The 27,431-nt window shown below is 47.6% G+C and overlaps 12 protein-coding genes across 12 annotated transcripts; 7 read left to right on the plus strand and 5 right to left on the minus strand.

Moving 5' to 3' along the window:
• Positions 1–74: 74 nt before the first annotated feature.
• BU24DRAFT_404229 (uncharacterized protein) lies at positions 75–999 on the plus strand (the record flags this gene model as incomplete). The annotated part of the gene is made up of 4 exons (XM_033525630.1): positions 75–227; positions 296–544; positions 654–936; positions 989–999. 4 exons carry the CDS (start codon positions 75–77, stop codon positions 997–999), a joined length of 696 nt encoding a protein of 231 aa, XP_033389524.1.
• Positions 1,000–1,553: 554 nt separating this feature from the next.
• On the minus strand, positions 1,554–2,705 carry BU24DRAFT_446264 (uncharacterized protein; the record flags this gene model as incomplete). The annotated part of the gene is made up of 1 exon (XM_033530754.1): positions 1,554–2,705. The coding sequence occupies one exon, from the start codon at positions 2,703–2,705 to the stop codon at positions 1,554–1,556; it is 1,152 nt and encodes a 383-aa protein (XP_033389525.1).
• Positions 2,706–3,095: 390 nt separating this feature from the next.
• On the plus strand, positions 3,096–4,742 carry BU24DRAFT_361792 (Ribokinase-like protein). Its single transcript, XM_033524157.1, has 3 exons — positions 3,096–3,766; positions 3,842–4,072; positions 4,139–4,742. The coding sequence occupies exons 1-3, from the start codon at positions 3,284–3,286 to the stop codon at positions 4,412–4,414; spliced, it is 990 nt and encodes a 329-aa protein (XP_033389526.1). The 5' UTR covers positions 3,096–3,283; the 3' UTR covers positions 4,415–4,742.
• Positions 4,743–6,395: 1,653 nt separating this feature from the next.
• BU24DRAFT_438408 (ClpP/crotonase) lies at positions 6,396–7,371 on the minus strand (the record flags this gene model as incomplete). Its single annotated transcript, XM_033530254.1, has 2 exons — positions 7,089–7,371; positions 6,396–6,988 (listed from the first exon to the last, which is right to left on the minus strand). Exons 1-2 carry the CDS (start codon positions 7,315–7,317, stop codon positions 6,396–6,398), a joined length of 822 nt encoding a protein of 273 aa, XP_033389527.1. The 5' UTR covers positions 7,318–7,371.
• A 461-nt stretch (positions 7,372–7,832) lies between these two features.
• BU24DRAFT_383231 (uncharacterized protein) lies at positions 7,833–9,330 on the plus strand. Its single transcript, XM_033524800.1, has 2 exons — positions 7,833–8,884; positions 8,946–9,330. Exons 1-2 carry the CDS (start codon positions 7,922–7,924, stop codon positions 9,315–9,317), a joined length of 1,335 nt encoding a protein of 444 aa, XP_033389528.1. The 5' UTR covers positions 7,833–7,921; the 3' UTR covers positions 9,318–9,330.
• A 525-nt stretch (positions 9,331–9,855) lies between these two features.
• BU24DRAFT_416856 (uncharacterized protein) lies at positions 9,856–11,970 on the plus strand. The gene is made up of 5 exons (XM_033526559.1): positions 9,856–9,936; positions 10,003–10,648; positions 10,705–10,961; positions 11,014–11,501; positions 11,553–11,970. Exons 1-5 carry the CDS (start codon positions 9,878–9,880, stop codon positions 11,885–11,887), a joined length of 1,785 nt encoding a protein of 594 aa, XP_033389529.1. The 5' UTR covers positions 9,856–9,877; the 3' UTR covers positions 11,888–11,970.
• Positions 11,553–13,563, minus strand: BU24DRAFT_470001 (uncharacterized protein; the record flags this gene model as incomplete). The annotated part of the gene is made up of 6 exons (XM_033532646.1): positions 11,553–12,085; positions 12,140–12,604; positions 12,658–12,865; positions 12,914–13,032; positions 13,078–13,319; positions 13,374–13,563. 6 exons carry the CDS (start codon positions 13,561–13,563, stop codon positions 11,945–11,947), a joined length of 1,365 nt encoding a protein of 454 aa, XP_033389530.1. The 3' UTR covers positions 11,553–11,944.
• Positions 13,564–14,463: 900 nt separating this feature from the next.
• Positions 14,464–15,611, plus strand: BU24DRAFT_338033 (epoxide hydrolase; the record flags this gene model as incomplete). Its single annotated transcript, XM_033523111.1, has 2 exons — positions 14,464–14,596; positions 14,659–15,611. 2 exons carry the CDS (start codon positions 14,464–14,466, stop codon positions 15,609–15,611), a joined length of 1,086 nt encoding a protein of 361 aa, XP_033389531.1.
• Positions 15,612–16,340: 729 nt separating this feature from the next.
• Positions 16,341–17,657, minus strand: BU24DRAFT_404237 (uncharacterized protein; the record flags this gene model as incomplete). Its single annotated transcript, XM_033525631.1, has 4 exons — positions 16,341–16,752; positions 16,809–17,132; positions 17,199–17,478; positions 17,531–17,657. The coding sequence occupies 4 exons, from the start codon at positions 17,655–17,657 to the stop codon at positions 16,341–16,343; spliced, it is 1,143 nt and encodes a 380-aa protein (XP_033389532.1).
• A 3,632-nt stretch (positions 17,658–21,289) lies between these two features.
• BU24DRAFT_470007 (alpha/beta-hydrolase) lies at positions 21,290–22,564 on the minus strand (the record flags this gene model as incomplete). Its single annotated transcript, XM_033532647.1, has 3 exons — positions 21,290–21,712; positions 21,773–22,368; positions 22,435–22,564. The coding sequence occupies 3 exons, from the start codon at positions 22,562–22,564 to the stop codon at positions 21,290–21,292; spliced, it is 1,149 nt and encodes a 382-aa protein (XP_033389533.1).
• Positions 22,565–23,039: 475 nt separating this feature from the next.
• On the plus strand, positions 23,040–24,143 carry BU24DRAFT_457197 (NAD(P)-binding protein; the record flags this gene model as incomplete). The annotated part of the gene is made up of 6 exons (XM_033531516.1): positions 23,040–23,069; positions 23,137–23,223; positions 23,280–23,435; positions 23,488–23,867; positions 23,938–24,032; positions 24,091–24,143. The coding sequence occupies 6 exons, from the start codon at positions 23,040–23,042 to the stop codon at positions 24,141–24,143; spliced, it is 801 nt and encodes a 266-aa protein (XP_033389534.1).
• A 1,345-nt stretch (positions 24,144–25,488) lies between these two features.
• Positions 25,489–27,175, plus strand: BU24DRAFT_339088 (sugar transporter STL1; the record flags this gene model as incomplete). The annotated part of the gene is made up of 5 exons (XM_033523163.1): positions 25,489–25,755; positions 25,809–25,881; positions 25,935–26,061; positions 26,113–26,692; positions 26,714–27,175. 5 exons carry the CDS (start codon positions 25,489–25,491, stop codon positions 27,173–27,175), a joined length of 1,509 nt encoding a protein of 502 aa, XP_033389535.1.
• Positions 27,176–27,431: the final 256 nt, after the last annotated feature.

Below are 27,431 nucleotides of genomic sequence, written 5' to 3' on the forward strand. Positions count from 1 at the left end.
TCCACGTAACATCTTGAGAGCCAGAACGCTCGAACCCGAATCGCCCGCCTCGCAGATAATCCACGATCACCAACATGAAGACCTTTCTCGCTTTATTAAGCTTCCTAGGCTTCTTTGCCTCAGCAGTGCATGCTACAGCTCTCACGTACCGACTGGAGGCGCACGAACGAGCATGCTTCTTCGCGACTACTGAGCACAAGGGGACCAAGATTGCTTTCTACTTCGCGGTATGACGGCGCAAGTGCTCAAGCACGCTGCTTCTTTTTCTCTCCGGATGTTGCTATATCTCAATTAGCTTCAGCTTCCTTCAATTCGTACGGAAATTGTCCCTAGACTAATTCATGGTGCTTCACAGGTCCAATCTGGCGGTTCTTTCGATGTGGACTACTCGGTTGCCGGCCCCAACGAGAAGATTATATTGGATGGCACCAAGGAGAGGCAGGGAGATTTCGTCTTCACGGCCAACGATGTTGGAGAATATCGATTCTGCTTCAACAATGAGATGAGCACATTCGCCGAGAAGACGGTTGACTTCGAGATTGCTGTACGCTATCCCCACTACACGCGAGCACAAACCCGCATTCGCAATCCTCCTATTCTCGCCCGCAACACCTCCTATCAAAGTACCCCTGCTAACATCGATGATTTCCTAGGTCGAAAACGAGTCCCGAAATGCCCACCTCCCCTCCAAGCAAGGCTCCTCCCCTGAGCAGACCTCCGTGCTCGAAGAATCCATCCTCAAGCTCTCCGCCCAGCTCTCCACCATCTCGCGAAACCAGAAGTACTTCCGCACGCGCGAAAACCGAAACTTCAGCACCGTCAGGAGCACCGAGAAGAGGATATTCAACTTCAGTCTCATGGAGGTCGGTCTGATGATCACGATGGCGGGTCTGCAGGTCTTCATTGTCAGGTTCTTCTTCCAGGGCGCACGGAAAGGTATGATCTTGCGAGTATGCATGGCACGTTTCATGGTGGCTGACACTTACAGGTTACGTTTGAAGCACTCGCCGATGTTGGCGGATGTGAGAAGAAAATCGATGTACGAGCGACCGAAAAGCGGAACAATCACGGGGTTGTGCAGAACGCTTCCAGGGGGTTGAGAGCGTATGATACTGTAACATCGCATTGTCTTGGTTTAGGCGTCAAAATAGGGTATACAACAGCGCAATTCATGCATTCGATAAGACGTGTATCACTCTTTGATAGCCTCATCTCCGCGGGCGGTTCGCCAATCAATTGGACAAGGCGTCTATTTTGAATAACGTAACATTTCGGCGACGATAAGACTTGATCTTGCTCTATGATTAAATCCGGAATTACCACCTCTCACATACAGAACTGCGTCAAAACAACCTATTCTGCATTCAAGATCCTCAGGTAGAGCCTGGAACAGATGACTTGTAGCGAACTACAAAGCCTACATGAACATGACACAAGGACATTTGGATCGACTTTTGCAATTTTCTGCTGACTGCATTCATAGGTGAACACTTCCAACATGCTACTTCTGACCATCATGAGACAGCCAGGACCAGGAAAAGACGGTGATCACATTATCCTTCATCATGTCGACTACCCCAACTCTGTAGACCTTCCTGCAAACCCCTTATCAAACCCTTATTCAACGCCTCCTCAGCGAAGCTCACTCGCTCAGTACACCAAGACAATATCTCCTCCGCCCTCGCGCCACTCTTCGCATCCAGCAGTCCAACAGCAACATCCACAAGCCCATCTCTCCCCTCCCCGTCCCAAAACACATTCGCCCCGCAGGTCCCACAAAACGTCCTCGTCACCCCCTTGGAGCTCTCATACACCTTCATACTCCCCCAATACGGCCGTCTCGTAAACGGCACAGTGCACGCCTCATCCTGAAAGATATTACACGTCGGCACGAACGCCCAGAACGTGACATCAAACCCCGACACCCGTCGACACGACTCGCACGCACACGTACCCGCCAGATACCTCCCCTCCCCCGGCAACCACCACGCCTCATTCCCCGGATTCTCCGCGCTCTTCCTCGAATTGTACGGAACCAGGAGATCCGGATACGGGGACCGCGCTTCACGGGACGCTGCATTCGGAGGCGTGACCCAGAACTCCACGCCCCCGCAGTGACACCTCGCGTGCACTGCTTCCTCCCCCTTCCCCTCGGGCACCTCCTGGCGCCGTGAAGACGACGTCCAATCCGGCGGTACATCACCACCACCCTCCTCGTCCGTGGATCCTTCCAAAAACCGCCGCAAAACCCTCCCATCAACACTCTTGATAAACCTCCCCGCGCCCCCGTCTACCGTGTCGCCAATCCACATCACGGCCTCCACCCTCACAACGCCATCCGTACCCTCCCTTCCTTCCACCCTCACCGCCCCCGTCGCAGCTTCAAAGTGCCCGTCGAAGTCGTACTCCAGAAACATGTGCGTGCCGCACGTGCCGCAGAACCAGCGCGTCAGGATGGAGGAGCTGCGGTAGGGCGTTAGGGCTGAGACGTCTGGTTTAGAAACATGGACGTCTTGGTTGTGGGGAGGGGGAGGGGTGAGGTCGATGTAGGATGTTAGGAGGGATCCCGAGATGCGGCGGGAGATGTTGCAGTTGCAGAGGGAGGTTTTGAGGGGGAGGAGGGTGGGAGGGAGGGGGAGGGTGTGGGTTGTAAGGGTGCAGTGGCATGATATGTGGAGGATTGGGGGGTTGGGTGAGGATGTCATTGTGTTGGGTTTGGCTTCATTGTAGTGTGTAATTGGGAAGATGGATTTTTTGTATGTGGATTGGAGATATGATGTATTTGTTGATATGGGGGGTTACCCCGCAGTATTCAGCAAGCTACGAGGAGCCAATGAATGACTGTATGCCTTGCCGATGAGAGGCATTCGTACATGGAACTGTATGTACTTCAGAAATAAGACTTTTGTAGCTAGAATGCATCTTCAAGTGCAGCAGACATTAAGAACGAATGTCCATATTCGTATACGAGACCGTTACTCCACATTCATCGGTAGATCCCATCGCCGCCCACGTTCGAGACCCCTGGAGTAGTTTAGCGTGCTGCTCTCTTCTCCATCATAATGCCATGAAATACCACCGTAACGCGTGCTAAACTTACTCATGCCACCACTTAAACTATTTTTTCTTCTTCTTCTTGTTACTTAAAAACACGAAAACTCCCACAACGTAAATAAATAATAAACAAATCCTCCATCTTCCGCGGCCATTCACCCCCTCAAGTCTAAGAAAGACAACCAGAAAGAGCAAGGAAACAAAAAGTCAAGAGCTAGAAATCCAAATAATGGCCACCACCCAGAACAAAAGCGCCATCATATCCGTCGTCGGCTCCCTCAACGTCGACCTCGTGACGCGCACGTCTCGCGTGCCCGTGGCCGGCGAGACCCTCACGACCGAATCCTTCGACATCGGGTTCGGCGGCAAGGGCGCGAACCAGGCGGTCGCGTGCGCGCGGCTCTCGCGCACAGCATCCCAAGCCGCATCCTCGTCGCCGTCGGACGTCGAGGTGCGGATAGTGGGGGCGGTGGGCGACGACGAGTTTGCGGGTGGGTTCCTGAAGAGCCTGCGGAAGGACGGGTTGGTGACGGATCGGATCGAGGTGTTGGAGGGGAAGAAGACGGGGGTGGCGGTCATCGTGGTCGAGACGGGGAGCGGGCAGAATAGGATTATGTTTTGCCCTGGTGCGAACTATGAGGTCCAAGAGAAGGATCTCGTCGAGGGGGATGAGCATGTGGCGTTGTTTCAGCTGGAGCTGCCGCTGAAGGTGGTACGTTTGTTTGCCCGATGCTTTTTCGTTTGCATGACTTGGAAATTGGAGTTGATATTGACGAACGAATTGTAGGTGCTTCATAATATGAAAGCAGCACGTGACAAGGGCGTCGAGACGATCATCAACCCTGCGCCGGCTATCCCGCTGCCAGAGGAAGCATACCAGGGACTAGGCCACTTGATCGTCAACGAGACGGAGGCCGCCATCCTTTCTGGCATCGAGAACCCCACTGATTGGGACGAGGTCTCGGCCATCTTCGTCAAGCGGGGCGTCAAGAACATCATCATCACTCTCGGTGGAGACGTAAGTATCCCCTTGCTTCATCCACTGGAAGTCATTGGCAAGTTAAACGCTAACGAACATCATCAGGGCGTGTATTACCAGACCAGCGACAGGAGCGCACAGTCCCAGGCCGGCCGCCTCGTGCCCGCGAGGAAGGTCCAGGTCGTGGATACGACCGCCGCGGGAGATACCTTCGTCGGAGCGTACTCTGTCGCCGTGGCGAGGTGGAAGGCCAGCGGCGCTACGTCGAACTTCGACCTCGATGAGGCGATTGCGTTGGCGAATCGTGCGGCGTCGCTCACGGTGCAGAAAAAGGGCGCGCAGTCTTCGATTCCTTGGATCGATGAGGTGCCTTCGTCGTAGATGTGGAATGCTTGAAGATCAAGGTTCTTAGATCACGGATGCAGGTTTGGGGTATAGGGCTGGCGACATTGTGGTGGTATCATGTCCAGCTGGGGGAACATTGTGAGGTCGAAGGGTCTGAGGAGACCAAATGGTCAGATTCATGAACGAAACGCCCAATGGCCTATCAATGGTCAATGATTTTCAAGACCATCAAAAGTTTGACAATCGGGATTCAGCAATTATGTCGATTGCATATATATCTTGCAGTATTTTAAGGTATACATCAGCAGATATATAGACTCATGTTCGGGCACACTGAATGAAGTCAAATAGAAGAATCTTTCACACACATCAAATCTGTAAGGCACTGTGTTAACCGCTGTTTCTGCTATCATGTTTATTCCTTAATCAAAAGCCAAAGCGATAAGGCACGTCGTGGGCATCACTAATCTGTACAGAAACTGTGAGATGTCAATGACGACAACATGTCAATCATTAACACTCTTAAGCTACACACTTGCAAGCATTATGACCACGACTTTGATCTCCAGTCTCCCTCCCCACGTCCCTTCCTCCTGTTTGACTCACTCAGAAGTCAAGTAGATGTGGGCCAATCATTGGTGATGAATTGAAATACCACCGTCCTACTCCCAAGCCCTTCTACTTAGAGGAAATCAGTAGAACCCAGGCGTGACATGCCGATGCTCTTATTGAGAGTACCAACGGTAATTTTGATCCGTTTGCCACTAGAACACGCGGTTCAACTAATTTTCCTGTGACCTTTGATGTAGTTTAGCCGCTGCTGTGCGGATACGCTGTGCAGTGATTGATATATCTAGAGAGGACAATGTCAATACAACAAGGGTATGTTTTCGAAGTCCAGATTTTGCTTTATAACGTGGTATTAGTACGTAAGTAGGTTCCGCTGCGGGTGTTGTGTTGGGTTGTGCTCTCCTATGAAAGGGTGTAAGACGTAGTTCCTTGGATATTGATATGAGACTGGTAAGAACCTCGGAAGTGTTTCTGTTGGTGCTCCAAAGATGATGTACTTCGTAGTTACCATGCTAATCTAATCGAAAAGCATGTCAATCAAGTAACGTCAGAGTAGGTGAATGTCGAAGATCACGTGATAGTATCAAGTCCCATAGTTAAGAGGTTCATACTCAAAAGTATAGTGGCCAAAGAAGTATAAGTAAGTAGACAGGTATGAGTAGCTATACAAAAAGGCCAGGATCAGATAACGATAGCTTGTATGAGTGAGGCGGGCAGGGAATGATTCCGAGGAGACAATGTCCCGTAGCAAGCATTAATCGATTGACGAATGAACAAGCTGGCCACGGCTGGTGGTTTATTTAATTATCATCTGACCGACATCGGTCGATTCAGTCTTCTAACACATACGTAGCTGGCAGAGTAAATGACGCATGTTGCTGGCAAAAGGCCCCAGACGATCTGATAAGATGGGAATGGGGTAGAAATCTTAGCGTGCATCCACCCAGGCTAGCTGCATGATTAGCTGCATTAGACCAGGTGGCATGTGGGCCTCACAGCAGCTGTCTACCAATCGCAGAGTGTCCTTTCATTACGCGCGGATGCGATACCTCTCTATCGACCTCGGAGATGGCATCAGATTAGATTTGCCTCGGCCAGCGCAAATTTTCTTCAGTAGTGCAGGCTATCTGTCTGCTCGTACCTTGTCAGTATGAGCTCAAGGAGCATGGACATAAGCTGGTGGTGGGCGACCATCAATGTTAGCATTGAACAGCTCTTCTCACGCCTTTGAAGGAATGCCTTTGGAAAGATCTAAAGCAAATGAAAAAGAAAATCTCGGCTCCAAGTGCGGAGTATACCTCCCTATTCTATCTATAAGGGGTTAAACTTATTCAACTGATGAATCGTTCGACTGTTGCACATCTGGGTACTCCGTATATGTGCATGGCTTATTATCATCGTGCTATTTACCACGATTCCTCCACATTCCTCCAGAGGATAAAATATACTACAACTTTGGGTTGGTCCAGTTGGGCCGGCGTTTTTCTACAAATGCCTGGATTCCCTCCTGGAAATTGGCACCCTTCACCAGGCGAGGATACCAGTCACGAGCCAGCTCGCTCACGGCGTCCTCTACACTGCCGGCTTCCCAAGTCTGACGGATGCCCAGCCGTCCCACCAGCAGCGCGTCCGGGCTATTATTGCACATTTCCTGGGCGACCTCAAGTGCTGCGACGGCAACGCTCTTCTCTGCTGGATCCACGATGCGGGTGATGAGACCCCAATCACTCAGCGTCTGGGCGTTTACGGTTCTGCCCGTCAGTACGAGGTCCGAGGTGCGCTGTAGACCCAGAGTGCGGGTGAGTCGCGGAAGGCAACCCGCCACGGGCACTATTCCTCGCTTCACCTCTGGCAGAGAGAAGACAGCCGTTGACGAAGCTACAACGATATCGCAATTCGCAACCATCTCAAACCCTCCTCCCATGCATATTCCGTTGACCGCTGCAATAATAGGTTTTCTGCCCTCCCGTCGAGGTAGCCCAGCAAGTCCTGGCGCTGACATGTCGTTGACAACCCCATCCCGATTCATCTGATTCCATTCTGTGTCCTTCGATTAGTTGAGTCCAGTTTCAACCACTACTTCATCATCGTATGGAATCTACTCTCAACAGGGGAATCAGAACTTGGGCAAATAACGTACCTTCGAGATCGGCTCCCGTGCAAAATGCTCGTCCATTGCCCGTGATGATGCCAACCCATAGGCTATCGTCCTGGTCGAATAGCTCCCATATCTCTTGAATCTCCTTGCTTGTGGCCTTGTTGACGCAGTTTAATTTGTCTGTCCGATTCAACGTTACCTGCACAATCCGTTCTCCAGGAAATGACACCTGGAAATGTTTGAAATCAAGCGGCCTCGTTCTGAGAGACATAGGTAGGGCCAGGGAGGTGAATAAGAGAAAGTGGTCCGTCGATGAACTGTTTCGGTAGTATTTCGTAACTGACTACAGATATTGCAGCTCGCCTAGGTAGTTTTATATACTTCCCTGACCGGTCGAGGGTGGATTTGCTTTGTTCAGCCATGTCTCCAGCATTAATAGCACTAGCAGCTGTTCGCCAGGCAAGATGCAATACGTTCGTCCGCATTAGGCGTTTCGAAGCGGAAACTCTCTACCCATGACGCGGATTCAACTAATCGCGACATCGTCCGAAACAGCCCCGCGTACTATAACTCAAGTTTCGTGCGAAGTGCTGCATCGGTCTGAACTCATGCTCCCACAATAAATTACAGTGGACACATGCACGTATGCAGATCCTTGAAAGGCGGAAGCACGCTCCAGAGCATCAATGGCGTGTGCAATGTGCCGTGTCAAGGTCCAAAAGTTTTCCCTACAAGTACCTCCACCTGCGCCAATCTCGTAAGTCTTCCACCACTCTCTTTCCATAGGAGCGTCATCCTCAATAGAGCATCACGCCGAGCCTCGATCTCGCCCAAAACACTCCCAGACAGTGTGACTAAAATTGATCACATTCATCATGGCCTCGAATAACGGACAGTCGAAATACCCTCCTGTCAAATTACCTCACCCGTTTTTGGCCTCGTACCAAGTCCGTACTGTAAAAGACGGAACGCCTTCCACGCTTTCTTTGGTTTTCGATAGCCAACCCTCCATTTCGAAGCCGCTTCCTCAGGCGCTGCATCACGATTCGTTATCCTGGCTCGAATTAACATTCAGTCCAAAGGCCGAACATCCACCAATTTCAGACAACAGTGCATGGGCACGAGCACGCAGAAGTCCTAAGACATCATTCCAATGGTCTGGAAGCAAATCACCTTCGCTAGGCCAAATTTGGAACGTCGTTCATGCCATATATCTCGCACAGCCAACGAATGAGTATTTTAGGCTCACCCTGCATGGTTCGGATAGCGATGTCATTCGCAATGAGCTTCTGGTCACTGGCCTGGCTGTCCAACACCCCAAGCCATCACGCACTGCACAAGTGACCAGTGCGCCAACTGACGAGTTATTGATTCTCCGAAGTTCTTTCTGGCAAGGAGCTGCGTCTCCATTTGGACCTCGACCAGTATGGGTGGTAGGAGATGGCACGGATGGTCCCTTGCGGGATTCGTTGGCTCAGTACCCAATCATGCCACAGAATTACCAATTTACGAATAAATTCCCAGACGAGCCTGTCTACACTCGGCACCCTGTACGCCGGCCCAAGCCTCATCCCGGATCGATTGCCTACAGTCGCTATATTCCAGAGCTAGATGAGCACTTCTCGCTAGAAGTTGTCGATTGGCAGAACCAGGAGCATCTGCAGCTTTTCAACACATGGCAGAATGACCCTCGTGTTGCACAGGGATGGAACGAGACCGGAACTCTTGACCAGCACCGTGAATACTTACGTAAATTGCACGTCGACCCGCATGTTCTTTGCTTGTTCGGAAGATTCAATGACGCGCGCTTTGCTTACTTCGAGCTTTACTGGGCAAAGGTACGTGCAAATGAAAATGTTTCCTCTACGGACCGAAATAAGAGTGCTAACATCTTTACAGGAGGACCACTATGGAGCACATTATGACGCAGGAGACTACGACCGAGGACGCCACTCTCTCGTTGGAGATGCTTCATTCCGCGGCTCGAAACGTGTCAATGCGTGGTACTCGAGCTGCATCCACTACGTCTTCCTGGATGACCCACGAACTGACAACGCTGTCGGAGAGCCGAAGGCCACAGGCTCAACCATCCTTTCCTACGAAAATTCCCAAGGCCTCACAATTGGAAAGTATGTCGACTTCGGCCACAAGAGGTCCGTTCATTCGATTGCCAGTCGAGAGAAATGGTTCCAATTGTGTCCGCTCTTCTGGGATGGTCGCAAGCAGCCTCTGGAGTCTGCTGACCGTGCAGCTTGGAACGCGAAATTGTAGATGATTAGATCAGAATGATAATGTACATTTTAGCAATGTGAGATAATTATATGTATCGGTCATATTCATACACCATCCGTCAATCTTCTCACCCAATTAATTTGCAAAATATTGATCCATAGACGTTGAGCAAGACTAGACACCCCTATGATACGCAACACTACTCAGGCATCTATCATATTTCTGGTATGAATGTTTAATGACTATTATAAACTGAGAAGCAATGTATTTCGTTAGGCCTTACCATTCAAACAATATAAGGACACAGCATACGTGATGCATTATGACATTTGTGTCTTTTCTACGGATATTTATTTTCTTTGTCGTCAAGGATCTCAACGGTGGTCATGAAGTCCAATCACAATGCGATTGGTTGCAGTGGTCATAGGATACCCGCCTTCACTGGGGCCGATTCCATTATATATTCGAAGATTTGCATGGTATGAAGTTAAGATATGATTTGGTTACTAGCGCACGTGACCCGGTGCGGAGACTTCGCCTGACGACATTCATCTCCAAAACTCGACACGAGACATTCCCTACACATCCAATTTCATCAAATGTCTTCAACACCACGAACCTCATCCCAAAGACTTCGCCTCAGAGTGACCACAGGTTGGTGAGTATTGAGCGATGTTTTTGATAAAAGTTCAACAAAATGATGCGAGGGCTAAGATGTCGGTAGCCAAACATGTCGTCGACGACATGTCAAATGCGACGAGAGTAAACCGACTTGCCGGAACTGTGGAAAAAAGAACCGAGTATGTCGGTATGATAACGCCATAGAGAGTCGTGAGCCTAGCGAGGCTCGCACAACAATCCAGCATCCAAGCACCATCACGGATACCAGTGATTCACCAATGCATGACCTGCGGCCCGCAAACAGGGATCCGCCAGTACTTTCAAATGACGAAGTCAGCCTCACACCTAGCAATACTTCAGTCATAACCCCTGTTCCTGTTTCCAATAACCCAGACCTGTCAATCACGGCCAGTGAAACTGTCCCACGGGATAGCCATGTCGAAGCGTCCGGCGGAGAAGCTCGAAATGCTGAAGTCGAAGCCTCTAATTTAGAGGAACAGGATACCCCCATCGCGAGAGAATCTCTTGTCATCCCCGCACCTAGTTTCGATCCAGAAGATGGCACTTTGCACCAGATATCACCACGACATAGCTCACTTGCCGCAGTGTTGCCTGGCCTTAGATCATCATCTCTGCCAGATCCCGGGACTAGCCACAGCATTGGTGGATTTCGAGTTGACAAGCCCATCTCACTAGACAAGACTGCCAACATCATATTCTTCAATTATGTGCAACGATTATCGCATTGGGTAGGTAAAACCTAATTGGCAATGGTTGATTTCTGGCGATTCTAATATTGTGACAGGTCGACTCGTTCTCTGATGACCGCCCATTCCATTTGCTAGTACCGAGTATGGCCCTCACTTGTCCAGCCCTGCTTGATGCTTGCTTGGCGGTATCGGCGAAGCAAATGATGCTCGTTGGCTATCGACGCGATATTTGCGGAAGTAGTGTGGTGTTGCATTATTACCGTCTGGCTTTGCAAGGGATGAATGACATGTTAGATAACCCGACATCCGCGAAGAGTGAAGAAGTGCTTGCATCTAGCATCTTGCTCTCTACGTTCGTACACGCACGTGCTTCAGATGATGATTACACTTACTGACGTTCATAGTTACGAGATGTTGGATGTAATCGGTGAAAGTTTCGGATCACACCTGGGAGGTATCACATCTCTCTTACGGGCTCAGAACATCAACGGGGGCTTGAAAGGAATAGCAGGTGGAGCATATTGGACTTGGTATCGACACGAGGTGTGGGCGGCTCTGCACACCCCCCAACGAGTCGCCTTAGATGAGATGTACTGGCGTCCGGATCTCATTGACAGCTTTGAGCATCTTTCAGTTGAGGGCATTGCGAATCGTGTGCTTTTCATCTTTGGGCAATGCATAAATCACTGCCACACAGATCCATTGACTGACGCATACGAGATTGAACGTAGAGAACTCTGGCGTACTAACCTCAAACAAGAGCTAGAGAGCTGGAATGAAAAACGGCCCTTGAAAACGATGCCCTTATCCAACACCTCGGGTTCCAATGCCAATGGCAGAGACTCTTTAGAACATCCGTATTCAGCGCTTCAATTTATGTATCCGCAAAGTGGTAAGATGACTTCGCATTCATCGTCAGAGAGTCTTTGGCTAATACAGACAGCTATTGCACATCAAATGTATCATGCATCACATATATTGCTCGCGTTACACGAGCCTCCTTCCTTAGTGCCAACAATTGGGATCAGTAACCTGCATACGCTGAATGTTCGTCGCCAGATCGAACATCACCGTCAGCAGGTTGTTGCTGCCGCCGACTCTGGAATAGGGGAAGCCTGGAGCCTCCTTTCAACTCAGTGCTTGTATGTTGCAGGCTTAGTCACAGATGGTCAATATGAAAGGGAGCATATTTTGTATCTTATTGAAGACTGCCAGAGTCAGTCAGGGCGACGAACGGTTTGTATAGCGAACATCCTTCGAAGTCTGTGGGCTGGATAAAGTCATGTAAGGAGTACATTTGTTCCTGTGCTCATCCTTACTGTGTGTAACCATGAATTATGTCCAGAAACGCATAATAGCAGCCACTGATGTTTCTCCACTTCTCCTTCTAGAGTGAGCACCTTTTAAAATCTGATACGCGGCATCGAAAAGTCGTCCAGGCAGGTTGAACGATGTCATTAGCCGATTGATTCGCGTCTGTTCAGTAAGACATCAGTGCTTATTCTGGTAAAATGAGACTCTGTAACACACCATGTGTGACTTGAATTCGTCAAATCCTGACGGGCTGTTGTCCACCGCGCCCGTGTCGGAAGTAAACGCCCGTTCTGCCATGCTCGGAAAATGGTCTTGGAACTGAGCACTTGAACCTGCAGCCCCTGAGATCAAGTCGTATACAACCTCGGGCGATAAGCCAACGGTTTCCGCGAGGCGACAGCATTCGGCTGTGGCGGCAAGATGAACCAGTGTGCCATATTTGATCACATCATCCAGTTGCGCGTTCGGAAGGCCTAAAGAGTTCTTGCCATTGCGGCCCGGTGCTAAGGTCCCATTGCTGGCCGTAATTTGTGTTCCTATAATATTTTCGTAAATGGTAATAACATATGCGTCGTCCTTTCTCCCGTGCCCTCTTGCCTTGCATTCTGTGAAACATAGAAGTGCTTGTGAAGCGATCGGGCAAGGAACCGAAGTTTTATCGGCCCAGTCGCACACAATTCCCTGCATAATGATTAACAATTGAGCAGCAGAATCAGGAGACATATTCAACAAACCATATCTTTGACAAATATGTCTACTGCTGATGCTGGTGGCCAATCTCGATCTAGCATATGCAACCCACGATCTTTGAAGATCCAAGAAGAAGCTTGGCTGTCTAAGATCTGGTGATATGTCTCCCGCGCATCCAACCCCATTACCTTCGCAAAGGATAACATTTCAGCGGCAGCAACTATGTGAACTCCAGCAAGATGCTGATTCAACCTAAAAATTGCAGTTAGAACAGCTTGAAGTGCTCCTGGATTAACTAACATTTTCATCATGCTCCCCATTCCGAGATCGCCACAATGGAATATTCGCTGAGGCGCCGAAACAGCCTCCAATACATGTTGGCAACTGGCTAATGTATCCTGGCTCCCACCTACGATTATCTGTATTGTTAGTAATTGGACTTTTGGGGGGGTGGGCATACTCACTGTTAAAGCTCCATTAGTGGCCCCAATAACGCCACCAGACACAGGACAATCAAGTAAACGAATATCAGATCTTCCGACAGCAGCCAGACGCTGAGGTAATTGCTGTAAATAAGAAGGTGGCAAGGTCGAAAAGATACAAAGTAAGCTCGACCTTGGAATCGTGTCACATATGCCGTCGGGGTCAAATAACAATCCATCAGCCTGGCTTGGATTTGCCACCATTACCATGCATGCCTCAATGTCTGGATTTGTTGCATTAGCTTTGGATTATTTGATGCACCCATCGTCGAGTTTACCTTTACAAAGTGTAGCTACAGTTGTGGCCACTGTACCTCCTTCTCGAATGAATCTCTCTCTGGCAGTCAAGCTTGGATCGAATCCTGTCACATGAAATCCAGCCGAGAGGAGGTTCATAGCCATGCCATGGCCCATGGACCCTAATCCAGCAAAACCCAGGCGGCTCTGGGACTGGACGGAAGCAACCATTATGTGAAAATTCTCAGAAAATTCTACGTTGATGCAGCTGAGAAGTAGTGAATGAAGGACCTTATCCCTAAACCTTAAGACACAAAGACAGAATACTAGATAAGAGCATTGCTGAGCGCGATTACGGTGTAGGTAAATCTCGGCTACGATCTTGAAATGCTGGCTTTTGTATCTGTGAATAATGCACTTCGTTATGTTTCCGGATTGGCGGATAGCTTTAGCATACCCTGGCGTCTGGAGGCAGGCTAATAGACCAACCCCACTGAGTTATATGCATATTTCCCCAAGTCACCAATAAGGAACCCTAGATTCTAGATTATTGCGATCGTTGATGAACCACCTTTGAAAATGATAGAGAACCTGAGAATTGAATGACTGAGGAGGGATTTCGAGGAAGTTACAATACCTGAAGTGCTACATTGGGTTCGACAAGGAATGTATATCACTATCCTAGCACTGCATCAGCTTTTGTACTACAGTAGCCATATGTTACGTCTTGTGTGTTTGATCATGATCTAACCTAAAAAAACATTGTGTCCGAGTCTAGGATCATGATACTAGTATTGCTCCAAGAGATCTGGGTAGATCTGAAATTACTCGTATGAAAATTGGTTCTAACAACTCGTAACGAAAATCGATGAGATCCCCGCATTATCATTCCTCGCTACACTTAAACTGGCGTCATTGTACATTACCTCGAGCCGAACTTCACGACACTAATCTAGCGCAGCCGAGTCTCGAATCTCGAGTCGTTGGGTTAGCTCCGACACTGGCCTCAACAACACCACGGAGAATCATATGTTCTTCAGTCAACGTCAGTATTGTGCTTGCATATCCAACTGTGCGAGATAGTGCCTTATGCACATGAGATAATATCGGACACGAAAGAGTCTCCCGAATATGGCTCTGAGCCTGAAGACGGAACGATTCAAGGTTGACGTGCCTTCTCACGAAATCAAGCGCCTCAAAGAGAAGGTCCGAAACACACGCCTACCATCCAACCCGATTGTTCCTGAAGCAGGAGAGGACTATGGTTAGACTTCCCATGCCTTTACTTGCGCAGTCACAACATTAACTTGGGCGGTTGCTCCGTAGGCCCTCCGATTGAATGGTTCCAGCGTTTGCACCAGACTTGGACTGTGGACTTCGACTGGGAATCTGTACAACAACATCTGAATCGCCATGAGCATTTCCTGGGGAACATAAAGGATGAAGAGCATAATTTGAAGCTGCACTTCGTCCATGTTCGCTCGTCCAGGCCGAACGCTATACCCCTCTTACTCGTTCACGGGTGGCCAGGCTCATTCTACGAATTTGACAGAGTTATTGATCTTCTGAGTGAACCAAAAGATGCCAATGTACAAGCTTTTCACGTTGTGGTTCCGAGTCTGCCGGGATTTTGCTGGTCTTCCGCACCGCCACGTCGTGGCTGGACACTAAAAGACAATGCACGAGTTTTCAACAACCTGATGCTCGGTCTTGGGTACTTGAGCTATGGTGTACAGGCGGGCGACTGGGGCTCATTTGTAGCCAGAGAACTGGGTGCTCAGTACCCGGCTTGTAAGGCTGTACATCTGAACTTTTGCCCTGTACCTCTTCACACTCCAGATAACGAGTTGAGCCCGCGTGAGAAATTGGTGAAGAAGCGCTACGATGATTGGTTGGATGATCACTTGGGCTATGCTGTCTGTATGCGAACGAGGCCTCATACCATCGGCGTCGCGCTCATCGATAATCCAGTAGGAATCATGAGCTGGGTGGGAGAGAAGTACTACGAAGCTGCAGCTCCCCAGAAGGCGACTGATCCCGAATGGGACCAGGCGATACTTATCCAAAGCTCTCTGTACTACTTCACGGACTGCATCATGACCTCTATGCTACCTTACTATGAGAACGTCAAGCACGCCGAGTTCGGGTCTTATTTCACTAGACCTGAGAACAGGATCGACGTTCCCTTCGCTTACTCCTCGTTCCTCTACGATACTCGCCCGGGAACGGAAAGAACAGTCAAAGAAACGGGCAATATGGTTCAGTATAGAGGTACGTGATTGTAATTATCCCCAAAGGAACGTAACTGAACCTGCAAGTAGAGTTCGACAATGGCGGCCACTTTGCCGCCCTTGAATGTCCTGAAAGTATGGCTCAAGATTGCCATGAGTTCTTTGGGCGTTGGTTCAAGGCTTGATTGTATCACTTTAGCTGACTACGTCTTACGTACGAGCGAAATATTTGCGCCGGCCGGAGGAAAGGATTTCACAGGAATAACATCAAGTAGGTATCGAGATGGTAGGTCTCAACAATTTCTGGAATGGAGATAATGAACGCATTTGGAGCGGAGTGGGCGAGGATTGAACATGTAGATATTGGTGTCGATGGTGCCTGAATCCTCAGCACCATCGAGTACCACAGTGCCGATCAGATTTGGCTGCACAGTATGTAGATTATGGACAGCTTTGGATAGTAAGTAGTTATATTCTTTAAAATAGTTTGCCTCACTAAACAACAGTATTGGCATGTATATATTAGCTAAAGACGACGCGAATGTTCACTTCATGGTTCACTTCATGTAATTCGATTTGAAGAACTCATAAATTTGTAACCATGTTCTATCCCGTCTCTAGTCTATCATAATCTAAACATCCTTTTCTATCCCATCTCCAGTCTATGATAATCTAAACATCCTTTTCTAGTCTATAGTCTATGATAATCTGAAAAGCAATAAACCAATGACTCCTAACTCCAGTTTATGCATGCATTCGATAGCAATATTCCACCAGCTACTTAGAACTCTTGAGCGTTTTAGATGACGGCGTCATAAGGTTGCCCTTGTTGTGTTTCTTAACATATTCCTTGATTTGATTTCGAATGCTGTCAGCTTGCTGTTTCTTTTCTTTTTCTATATCCCAATAGTAGCCAACACCGTTGTACCAGCGAGAAGGCCAGTAATCGACCTGGTTGCGGAAATGGTGACCTTCGTCGCCAAGCATATGGTCCACTTCGTGGTTTTTGCCCACCCAGAAATGTTTGATAACCGGTACGTTTACCGGGTTTATAACCTTTGTTGTGTCAACGACTTGCTTCCCCTTCGAATTCTTTCTAGTCTTTCTTGTGTCGATAACGTTAAACAGTACGAAGGGTTTCTCGTCGTACTTTTGCGCAACTATCTCGGGACAGTATGGCTTTGCAGCCCTGTGATCAAAAGTGATAATTAGCAACGAACATGCCCTTTAAATGAAGAAACTTACGAGAAGGCGTGATATAAAATTATTCTCGTAGCATCCACTGATTTGCCTGAACTGGAATGATCTACCAAGACAAACCTATCCACAGCCAAACCATTCGGAAAGGCCGGAGCCCCACCGTCCTTTACTCCCTTCAACTTTGGACCAAGATACCTGTTGTAGTAGTTCATTAAAACTGCGTGTTTTGCTGGATCGTTAGCTCCAGGAATAACACCATAATTTTCGGGGTCGTCTTCGCGATCAGCTGGCTCCAGATATTCGTATCGTCTAGCTTTGCTGATAGGGATTGCTCCCATTCGAGGATGTTCGAAGCAGTATTTCATATAGCTATGTAGAGTTAGCCTATTTAAATTTCTGGACTCAAACTTAAACTTTTGCTAATAGTGTACATACGATCCACTATTACCAACAAAGAGGACAAAGTCCTTTGGCTGTAAACTTTTTACAAGTTCGTCACAGACTTTCTTAAGGAGTCTAAGTTTTTCTTGGGTGTACAGTTGGGGGGCGCGCGTGACGAGCTCTCTCTTAGGCGTCTTTGCACCCTTGATGATGGGAGGCGACTTGGGCTTCTTTGCGCCCTTGATGGGAGGCGACGGTTTAAACTTGATAAGTTTGTCGTAATTCTTTGCATCTTCCGCAAAGTCAATCCATTCATCGTCATCTTTTCGCTTTTCTAAGTGCAATATTAGATGCTGCCACACATATCTTCCAGGCAATAGACGTACCCATTGCTCTAACTTCATTAGGTGTACCTATGGCACCAACTTCATTGCGTTGCTCCACTGGGTTGGCGCAGGTGACATTCAAAAGAATGAAGCATATGGCCAGGAACCCAGCTTTTCGACTGACCATTGTGGTATTGGTGGTGAATGAAAGAATAATTTGGAGCAGATTGCGTTATTGGTGTGTTGTTGTGCTGATCAGGATAGAGACTACCTTCTATAGAGCATGCCATTACAGGCTTTATAAACATAACCTACCCTCTTATTCCACCTGCATTGGAAGACAAGAAAACTGTGGCCAGAAGACATCACGGTACAGAGAGTTGAAGCAGTGAATGTGGCATGAATGAGAGGACAAGCGTACATCTCAGGTGGACTCCCTTACCCCACACGATGAGAAAAGACAGCAAACGGAGTATAGACTAGTGACTATGTTAGACAAGCACACGTAGGGAGAATCAGTAAGAAAATTTTAAGGCCTTGAACATGACTATTTCCTTAGAGAGCCTGCTAGGATGGTGGAATCCCTTGCGGTACAGATTGAGATAAAACAAGGGAACAGATTCAAGATTCGGGCTGATAATAGTGTATACATATCACGGTCGAACATTCAAGATAGTTGCACGAGCCAATGACGGTCGTAACAGTGGTCACACTCGAAGATGAGGCCCAGGGAAGGCTATTCAGAAGTCGTAGGCTATACTTAGCCCGAAGGCGTACCATTTTCGAGGTTATCCGAAATCACTAAGGCGTCCAGTATCGAGGTAGAGTGAAGATGATGTATTTTCTGGCTTTGCGAACTTATGAAAGTCCCCTGGCCTTATGCCTGCCACCAGCAATCTTCTAAGTCAATATGTTATAAACTTAGCGTGCTTGATAGCATTGAACCGTTAGAACAGCCAGACATTACATCCTCACTTGGTTTCAATGTGGACCACTTAGTGATGGATTTCCTTTTCTTTCTCGCTTCTGCCCCAGCTACCAGGGTCGGGGGGATGCGCGTACGTGTGGGGGGCACATTCACACAGTACACTGGTTAATCTAATATTAGTTCTTTTCCTTCGTCATATTAGGCCTAATGAATGGTCTATTAAATGCAGAGATCATACGGATTACATCTCAAAAGAAGACATCTAATTGCCATAGCAGAATGATTTCTCCTACGCGTACTGTGTACTTACTCTTTACAGATAATTAACATCAACTTGTTAGATTGAATATCTAGCATCATTGGCTTACGAGCAGACGCAACTACAGACCACGAGATTCATGACCGAATGCGTCATTGAAGGCATGTGTTTTAAGCTTCTAGTTGTCCGCGATGACTGGCTTGGCAAATAAGAGGTCAGAAAGCACGGGGTACGGTGGGATTTCCTTCCGCGCCCCCCCTGCCTGCCGAGCTGTGGAGAGATGGCCCACAGGCCAATCTGTCGTCACCTTATTTCGTTCCTGCTGTATGTACGGAGTATCTGTGCTCAACAGATTGTCACTATTATTAGTTAAACATCGCGTAGGATTCGAATAGCGCACTTTCACGAAGGCCGGTGGCCGGACTCCGCTATAATCAGTCGACCCAGTAACCCCCAAACACCCTACACAGTAAACAGGAACCACATCTTCGGTCGGCTGCGATAGTCCCGGTCAGGTACTCTGCTCGCATGCTCCCTGACACCCGTCATTGCTTTACTCGCTATGGTCGTCAAGCTCCATTACATTTATGTTACCATAGCGGCGGAAGAGGCCAGATGGAGTAGAGATTCATCTTCAGTACAGTACAGAAAACCGCAGTGTGTGCTGTTTCGTTAACAAGTGTGATTACTAGTGAACGGCAAAGAGTACACCAGAGCGATCAAGGAGTCGGACAACTACAACTACTAGATCAAAAATCTCCGATGATATACGCAGCCAAGGACACATTGGAATGACATTGACATTTTTGTATCCTATTTCGAGGAAGCGACTCTAGCACTGGAGAAAAGATAAGACACCACAACAAGGACGCCCATCCGCCTAATCAAGGGCGCCTACCCCCCCCAAAACTTAGGGGCCTTGCCAAAAACCAGTGCCTCTAGCGCCCTAAAACAAGGCGTCCGCCCTTCATCCTTAGTCTGTTCCCTGCTCGTCAAAAAACAACTTCTGAATGCACCAGTCACTTTCAATTGTCGGACTTGGATTTAAATCTCCATACCTCCATGGAGACGCAGACATGTGCATCATTATTAATAAAACATCGGGCCTTAAATGATACACCCTTTACGCAAATGCGCTTATGTGCGATCTATAGTTGGCCAGCTCAGGCCACACCGGTCGCTCTGTTCTTTCGGACATAACTAAACCCATTCGTCAACGTGGACTATTTGGCCCTACAGTCCGGTTTCCAATCTTGAAGGTCGACAACTGTACACTATTACCCCATCTAGTAATTTCTGAGATAATAGAAACTTCTGTGCATATTTTTGGTATAAAAATCCTCACTACTTCTTTCATAAATGACAGAGTGTGCCTGCACCGATCCAACTACGGTTTACAGCTTCTCATTATAGCTATAGTATTTCATCATTTTGTACGGAAGAGAACTTGGCGTATGTACATGTGATTAGTCTCCTCGAGCGAGGCCAACAGCAATTTTCAGCATCTGACCTCTTCGGGGGATTTGCCTACATGTTTCGTCTTTCTTGTCTTAAAATCTTGCACTTTTCACTTGAGGGTGATTATACGGACAGTTCTCTCGTGAACCTCCGTAAGCCTTGAAAAGTAATGAGCACCGTCGAAGTGGATGCTCAGTCCAGTGGTGGTTTATATCCAGTTTCCTTCCAGCTTGATCAAAACATTTCCTCGAAAATTGCTTCAATTCTATGAACTCAAATGTTCAGGCTATCCCATCTTTAATCATGCTTTCGCTGTAGGAGTCTGATCCTGTTCGGACTAACCCAAACCCAGGAAGATGACGCAGATTCAGGATCGTGCGAAAGCACCTGATAAAGCACTTACTATTCTCTTTACAGAAAAGGAAAAAAAATACATATCTCGGGTCGTTAAAAGATTTTGTATTGTACTTGCGGTGACGAAATGAGATGAATAGTCGTAGACTGTAGGGCGGGTGTTGCTTTCCTCTTATATCCCTCTGGACAACATACGTCTATCTATACATCATAGAAAATAAGTATATAACATACAAATACAGACGCATCTCATACATATATGCTCGAATATATCATGACCTTAATTATCAGGCTGGTCTATGGCAAAAACTAGGACTAAGACCACAGCTATAGACGTGCATTAGGAGACATGGGTTTCGTGACGTAGTAAGTCCTGTTATGGGGTCTTTTTAACATGTCTGTGAGGTGCCGATCGTGATTTTGCATCGCGTACGAAGTTGGCGTGAAAGGGTCTCGGTACGAATCCAGCGTCAATGTTACATGTTGAGTGTGGGGTTTTAAACCCCAGGCATTTCCCATATTTAAGATGGTATTTCCTCAGTGATGGCTCAGTCTGATCAGGTGCTATTGCTTTCGACTGTTTCACGCAAATCATGAACATCTACACATCCACGATGTCGATCTATGTTATTCTATTCAATCTTGTTAGGTTCATGTGCATACGGCCGTCGGAAGATAAGTGATGAACATTGGTCCGCTCTATATATAATCACCGTCAGTAACATCACAGAAACACTAGAACTTCCATTCCTGCTTCGCTAGTTCTCGCACATCCTGAGTCAATCCCTCTGGATGCTCTAACGCAGCGAAGTGTCCACCATCATTGCGTTCTACTCGGTGAAGTTAGTTTCACGTCCAATATTGAATCAAGCCGAGGTTCTATATCCCATAAATAGGAATACTCACCTTTGTAGTACACCAGATTTCCTGTTCGTTCTACAGCCCTCTTTGATGATGGCTCCGTATCCCAAAAGAAAGATGTATATCCGAATGGCACCTGAATCCGGTTTTCTGGCTGCATCGCAAACGTTGCAAAGTTCTCATGGCGAACGTTTTCATAATAGCACAGCATTGACGGCATTATGCAGTCAGTAAAGTAATAGAGGCAGGCTGTAGTAAGGATTGCTTGAGTCCAGAAAGGCAGCTTTTGTTTTTCAGGGTCAGCAGCTTCGTTGTACTTCTCGCCCACCCACATCAAGATCCCCATGGGATTATCATTGAGACCAATTCCTATAGTGTGGGGCTTAAACCCAAGTCACATCAGTAGTCGACATGAAAGTAGGAGTTACAGCTTGGGACCTACCCGAGTTCGCATACAGACAGCATAGCCAATATGATTCTCCACCCAATCGTCAACTCTTGCAGCTACTGCCTTCTCTCTCTCAGTGTACTCAACGCCTGGTGGTAGAGGACTTGGAGAGAAGTTGCAGTGTAACAGCTTGCAAGAGTCGGTGTACTTTGCGCCAAGCTCACGGCCAACGAAGTGTCCCCAATCACCACACTGGACCATGTATTCAGAGTAACCAAGCTCCTTCATCAACTTATCAAAAACGCGTGCGTTATCCTGCAACGTCCAACCTGCACGAGGGGGCCACGAAGACCAGCAGAATCCCGGCATGCTCGGCACTACAACGTGAAAGGCTGGATCATTAGGGTTTTCCGGATGAGACAGGGGTCCCCACACCTGGCTGAACTCCCAGAACGATCCTGGCCAGCCGTGAACCAACAACAAAGGTATTGCATCTGGGTTCTCTGCTCGAGCGTGAAGAAAATGAATCTTCATGTGCTCAATATCGGCCAGGTAGTGGGGGAATTCGTTTATCTTGTCCTGTACTGGATACCAATCATAGTCCTTCGTCCATGCATTGTACAGATTGGTGGCCCATTCGTACTTTGGTCCTGGAGAACATCGTTTAGCTCTGATGCTCAATGCCTTCATACGGTTCGTGGATGAGGATTACCTACCGTAACGATCAGCGGCGCCTGGGACAATTTCGCGGCCAGGGAGCCGTGTGTCTTCAAGTTTTCGTTTTAGTCGTTCCACCTCTGCAATGGGGATATCGACTTTGAAAGGCTTAATTTGCGACGAATTCATTGCGGAAGTGGGGTAGATGCGAGTGGTTCAAGCCTGGAGTGGATGTCTTGTGAAAATAGTCAGATTTCTTCGTAGATTCTATCAATATTATATCCTTACTTATAGTTATTTATCTTCTCACTTAGCACAAACAAAGCTGTGATTACTACCTAATCCGGAAGTTAATGCTGTAAGCTGATCTCGACACGAATTCAAGGCCAAGCGAGGTGGCGAGCTCGTCCCGAACAAGAAATTAGAGGCACTGCCTGCCAAAAGATACTGCACTATGAGATCACTGCTTGAGTAATCTCTCATATGGCAGATTACTCTAAAGAAGCAGATATCCATAATCATGCATGTACATAAAGGACGATTGTCGAGAAGAAAGTAGTCTACTCGAACACACACTCCGGATAACATCCATCGCTTAGAAGTCAAACTTAGTCTACTCTTGGGTATACCTTCCTTTCCTCATTCATTTTTGAATCGGACGAATATGGCATTTAAGGGTTTGGTCGTGCTCCTGGTATGTCACGGCTGGTTATTTTGTTTCATTGTAAAGGTGAATACGATGATAATTGACGACTTCGCAGACGGGTGCCTCTATGGGCATAGGGGAATCCATTGCGAACAAACTGGCTGAAGAGGGAGCGAGTCTTGTGCTTTTATCGCGCTCAGAGGTTTGTCTGGCCTCGACCAAATTCGGCTTATGCTATGTCTAATGTAAGGAGTACAGGACAAGCTTGCGCAGCTCACCAAAAGGCTGCAGGGCATAAATTCTAGCGGCAAAGTGATATATCGAGCAGTAGATATTGGAGACTATGCATCAGTTGATAGTGCTGTGGCATCGGCTATTGAAGATATGGGTGCATTGGACATACTCATCAATAATGTGAGTTGGCTTTGCAATTGAATCAACTAGTTGCTGACAACTTTGCAAATAGGCCGGCCTAGCACTGGGGGCTCCGGCGCGCTTTCCTGACCTGAAGATATCAGATGTGTCCACCATGAACAACACTAATATCAACGGAATGATGTTTGTAACTCACTCAGTATTGAACAGATCTATGATGCCGCACAAGGCAGGCACGATTCTTAACATCACCTCCATCACTGGACTGGAAGTTCCACCGTTCCCTGGCGAAGCTGTATACCACGCAAACAAAGCTTGTCAGGAAGCATTCTCCAATTCCTTACGGAATGAGTTGAGCGAAACTAATATTCGAGTCCTTGTACTCCGCCCCGGATGTGTTGCAACGAATTTCCATTCCCTACGTGTTGGACACGTTAAGGAGAAGTATGATAAGTTTTTCGAGGGGTTTAAGTAAGGATAACCACACCCTAATTCCATAAGCCGCGATGTAGCGTCAGTAGCTAATAACAACATCGACCAGGCCCTTGGAAGCAGAAAATATTGCTACATCAGCAGTATATATGCTCCAACAACCAATGAATGTGTCGATCAAGGCAATGGATGTTGTTCCTTCAGGTAAGTCGTCAATTCAGGTGGGTCAACGGCTTCTACTGACAACCGACTTTCTGTACAGCTCAACGATCGATTGTCGTATTTGACCGCACATGGAGCAAAAGAAATGCGTAAGAGGTTTTGAGGATTACATGGCAATGTTCGCCCTATATAACAGCCGACAAACGAGAGAACAGGGTTTGCACGTTTGCACTGAGATGTTTTGATTTCCATATATCGGGTGCAAGAACTATGATAGAGATATATTGAATCAAATACTTCAATCTCCAAATGCGATACCACAGTGCTCAGATATATGACAACGTTGATGCAATCTCTGTACGATCTTAATAACACAAATCTAAACCAAGTCATATAGTTCTTTAGCACAATAAGACCTTTTCAACCTCCATTAACTTTGGATTGAAGAACGAAGGAATCCCGAGAAAATTTGTCAGAACTCTCCATAGTCTTCTCACAACACCAGACCGGGGTACCAATACGAGCTCATCCTTCATTCGGCTGAATAGCATAGGCACCATCGAGTCACTGATATACTTCGGTATCTAGAAAGAGATAGCAATGCCTACATTTACCACATTGGAACGATCAGCATCATGGAAGGAGATGTAACAACTTTACTCCACTCAGCAATTCCCTCATGATCGATCATGAAGGTATAATACAGTAGATGGATGCCAATACCAAAAGAAAATAAAAGATATAATTCTTTCAAAGTTGGATTTGTTGAATTGGTCTCATATATTCTCTGCAGTGAATTGACCAACTCCAAAACTGCACAGTCACGTGTACATAATTATACAGGTCTCCACAAGTTAATTTATGCCATCATTGACTTATACTACATAAATCTTGCCAACTAAGGTTTCCTCTAATCTGAATACATGCATCGTATCTGAGCCATCTATTGCCCCATTCTGATTCTAAGTTCACCCTATTGCTTTGAGTTATTGTCAAGGATTAGCCTGGAAGAAACACTAATATTCACTTCGTAGATTTGGTATGGTGCTTAAGTTTACCCTTTCTGGTTCGAGCATGACATTCGGGGTAATCTCAGGCTCTGATACCACCAGATGTTCTGGACTTCTCCAACTCTCTCCGCAATCTCCACGTTTGGAACACATGCCCTTTCCGGCCCGTCGCTCAAGTCTCCTCTGGCAGAGTGCCTAAAACATCAGAATCCGGGGTATTTTGCCTCCACATAATAGATACCCGAAGCTCAAAGTGCTGGAAGGGGTCGGCTGTGACTTTCAGTTCGCACTATGCACGATTGTGGGACAACAGAGTGATTGAAGGGCAATACTGTGTTTGAACGGTCGACATACTCTCTGTCTTACAAGAAATTATCTTTATAAAGGGTACGCCTCGACATTTCTTTTTCATTATCGCAATCACCTTCACTCTTTTAAAAACTGTCTGCGAAGACTACCCAATTACAGTCGGCCAACAGCAAGAAACGATGCAACCACTTACTGGGAAACAACTTGACTGGGCAGTCATATCGTGCTGCTCGGCCGCTTTCCTCCTTTTTGGCTATGATCAAGGTGTCATGGGTGGCTTGGTCTCCACCCCGGAATTTTTGAAATCATTCAATCACCCTACTCCTGGATTGCTTGGAATTATCGTCGCCATCTACGATATCGGCTGCATGATCGGCTCATTGTGTACCATGTACATAGGAGATGTCCTCGGCCGACGGAAATCAATTGTAATAGGAGGAGTTCTAGTATGTTCGCCGTACGCAACTGTTCCACGCTCGCGCTAATACCCTCCCTCCAGATCATCATTGGAGCAGCTTTGCAGAGTTCGGCGTTCAGCGTCGCCCACATGATCGTGGGTCGAATTGTCACTGGTAAGTAATTCCATTCCAAGTATGGGGAGCTTACTGACGCAGCGTTCCCATAGGCCTTGGGAGTGGCATGAACACGACCACTGTGCCTATTTTCCAGACTGAAATGTCTCAAAGTCATCGTCGCGGAGCGGCTGTGATGGGAGAGATGGCTTTCGTCATTTTTGGAATAGTTGTATCGAAGTATGTGATCTTCTCTACCATAGTATCCGCAGTTCTAACTCCGGGCCTTAGCTGGGTAGATTTTGGCTTCGTCTTTGGCGGGGGAGTGCAGGGTTCTGCAGTGTGGAGGGCACCACTGGCACTCCAGGCAGTATTTCCCCTAGTCACTTTCGCCATCTTGCCGTTCATCCCTGAATCCCCACGTTGGCTTGCATCTAAAGGCCGGAACGATGAAGTTCGGGAGATTGTGGCTCGCCTCGAAGGAAAAGGCTATACAGCAGAAAGTGACGTGGTAATTTCCCACTCACGACTGATCATTGAAGCTGCACAGCATGAGGCCGAAATTGAAGCGTCCTGGATGGACCTTTTCCGCAATGGGGAGCTCCAAAACCTTCGTCGAATGTTGCTAGGAGCGATCCCCCAATTCATTCAACAAATGACAGGTATAAATGCTGTCGTCTACTTTGGTCCGGCGATCTTTTCCGCCTCACTCGGCCTCACGCCCCGAATGGCTGCCATTGTTGGCGGCTGTGGCTCCATCTGCTTCTGGATTGGGTCCTGCACACCTCCTTTCTTTATTGAGAAGGTGGGTCGAAGGCCAATCTTTTTAGTCGGTCTAATCAGCACCGCGTTGGCTATGACGGGCTTAACCGTTGCGATATACTATGCCTAGTTCTCGGCGACCAAAGTGTCAAGTGGATACGGAGCCCTTGCTTGCATTCTCCTGTACCAATTTTGCTTCGGTGCATCATGGGCTGGTGTTCCCTGGGTCTACGCCCCCGAGATAAACTCTCTACGCATGCGGAACAGAGCCGCAGCAATTGCGTCCGCAACTGAATGGCTCTCCGCATTCATTGTAGTCGTCATCACGCCCGTGGGCGTGGCCAATATTGGTTGGCGATTCTATCTCATCTGGCTCGTAAGCTGTGGACTTGCGTTGCCATACATGTATCTTACGTGCCCGGAGACCAAAGGAGCTACCTTGGAGGAGATGGATCGTTACTTCGCCACCCAGAGAAGCTGGATTGTCATCAATGCAAAGAACATCAAGGAATACAACCAAAACTACCAGGAAGACCCAATTCAAAGGGAAAAGCAGCTACCCAGTACCCAAGAAATCGAAGTCAGTGGCTGAGGAACATGTCACGACTTGACGACTGGGGTCTACTGATGTTTTGGTCAATGTGCAAGACTGCACAAATTGGGCTACAGACATTTTGTAGTACTTGTCATGATGCTATCGTCACCCGGGTCCCGCACAGTCTGGCCACTTTCTATGGGGAGATTGGCTAGCAGACCCCATGACGTTGGATACTAGACCGATAGACGTATGTCATTGTGGCGGCTGAGAGTTGGTATTGAATCCATGGTAGTACATTTGAATCTTACTG

The sequence above is a fragment of the Aaosphaeria arxii genome (assembly GCF_010015735.1).
Source record: "Aaosphaeria arxii CBS 175.79 unplaced genomic scaffold BU24scaffold_1, whole genome shotgun sequence".
Taxonomy (NCBI): Eukaryota; Fungi; Ascomycota; class Dothideomycetes; order Pleosporales; genus Aaosphaeria; species Aaosphaeria arxii.

Excerpts from the sequence above, each read along its gene's own strand:
- BU24DRAFT_361792 (XM_033524157.1), top strand. The coding sequence starts at position 3,284 with ATGGCCACCACCCAGAACAAAAGCGCCATCATATCCGTCGTCGGCTCC. Across the intron at positions 3,767-3,841 it reads TGGAGCTGCCGCTGAAGGTG|GTGCTTCATAATATGAAAGC; the intron begins GTACGTTTGTTT and ends AACGAATTGTAG. Across the intron at positions 4,073-4,138 it reads TCATCACTCTCGGTGGAGAC|GGCGTGTATTACCAGACCAG; the intron begins GTAAGTATCCCC and ends GAACATCATCAG.
- BU24DRAFT_383231 (XM_033524800.1), top strand. The coding sequence starts at position 7,922 with ATGGCCTCGAATAACGGACAGTCGAAATACCCTCCTGTCAAATTACCT. Across the intron at positions 8,885-8,945 it reads TCGAGCTTTACTGGGCAAAG|GAGGACCACTATGGAGCACA; the intron begins GTACGTGCAAAT and ends ACATCTTTACAG.
- BU24DRAFT_416856 (XM_033526559.1), top strand. The coding sequence starts at position 9,878 with ATGTCTTCAACACCACGAACCTCATCCCAAAGACTTCGCCTCAGAGTG. Across the intron at positions 10,649-10,704 it reads TGCAACGATTATCGCATTGG|GTCGACTCGTTCTCTGATGA; the intron begins GTAGGTAAAACC and ends ATATTGTGACAG. Across the intron at positions 10,962-11,013 it reads TCTAGCATCTTGCTCTCTAC|TTACGAGATGTTGGATGTAA; the intron begins GTTCGTACACGC and ends TGACGTTCATAG.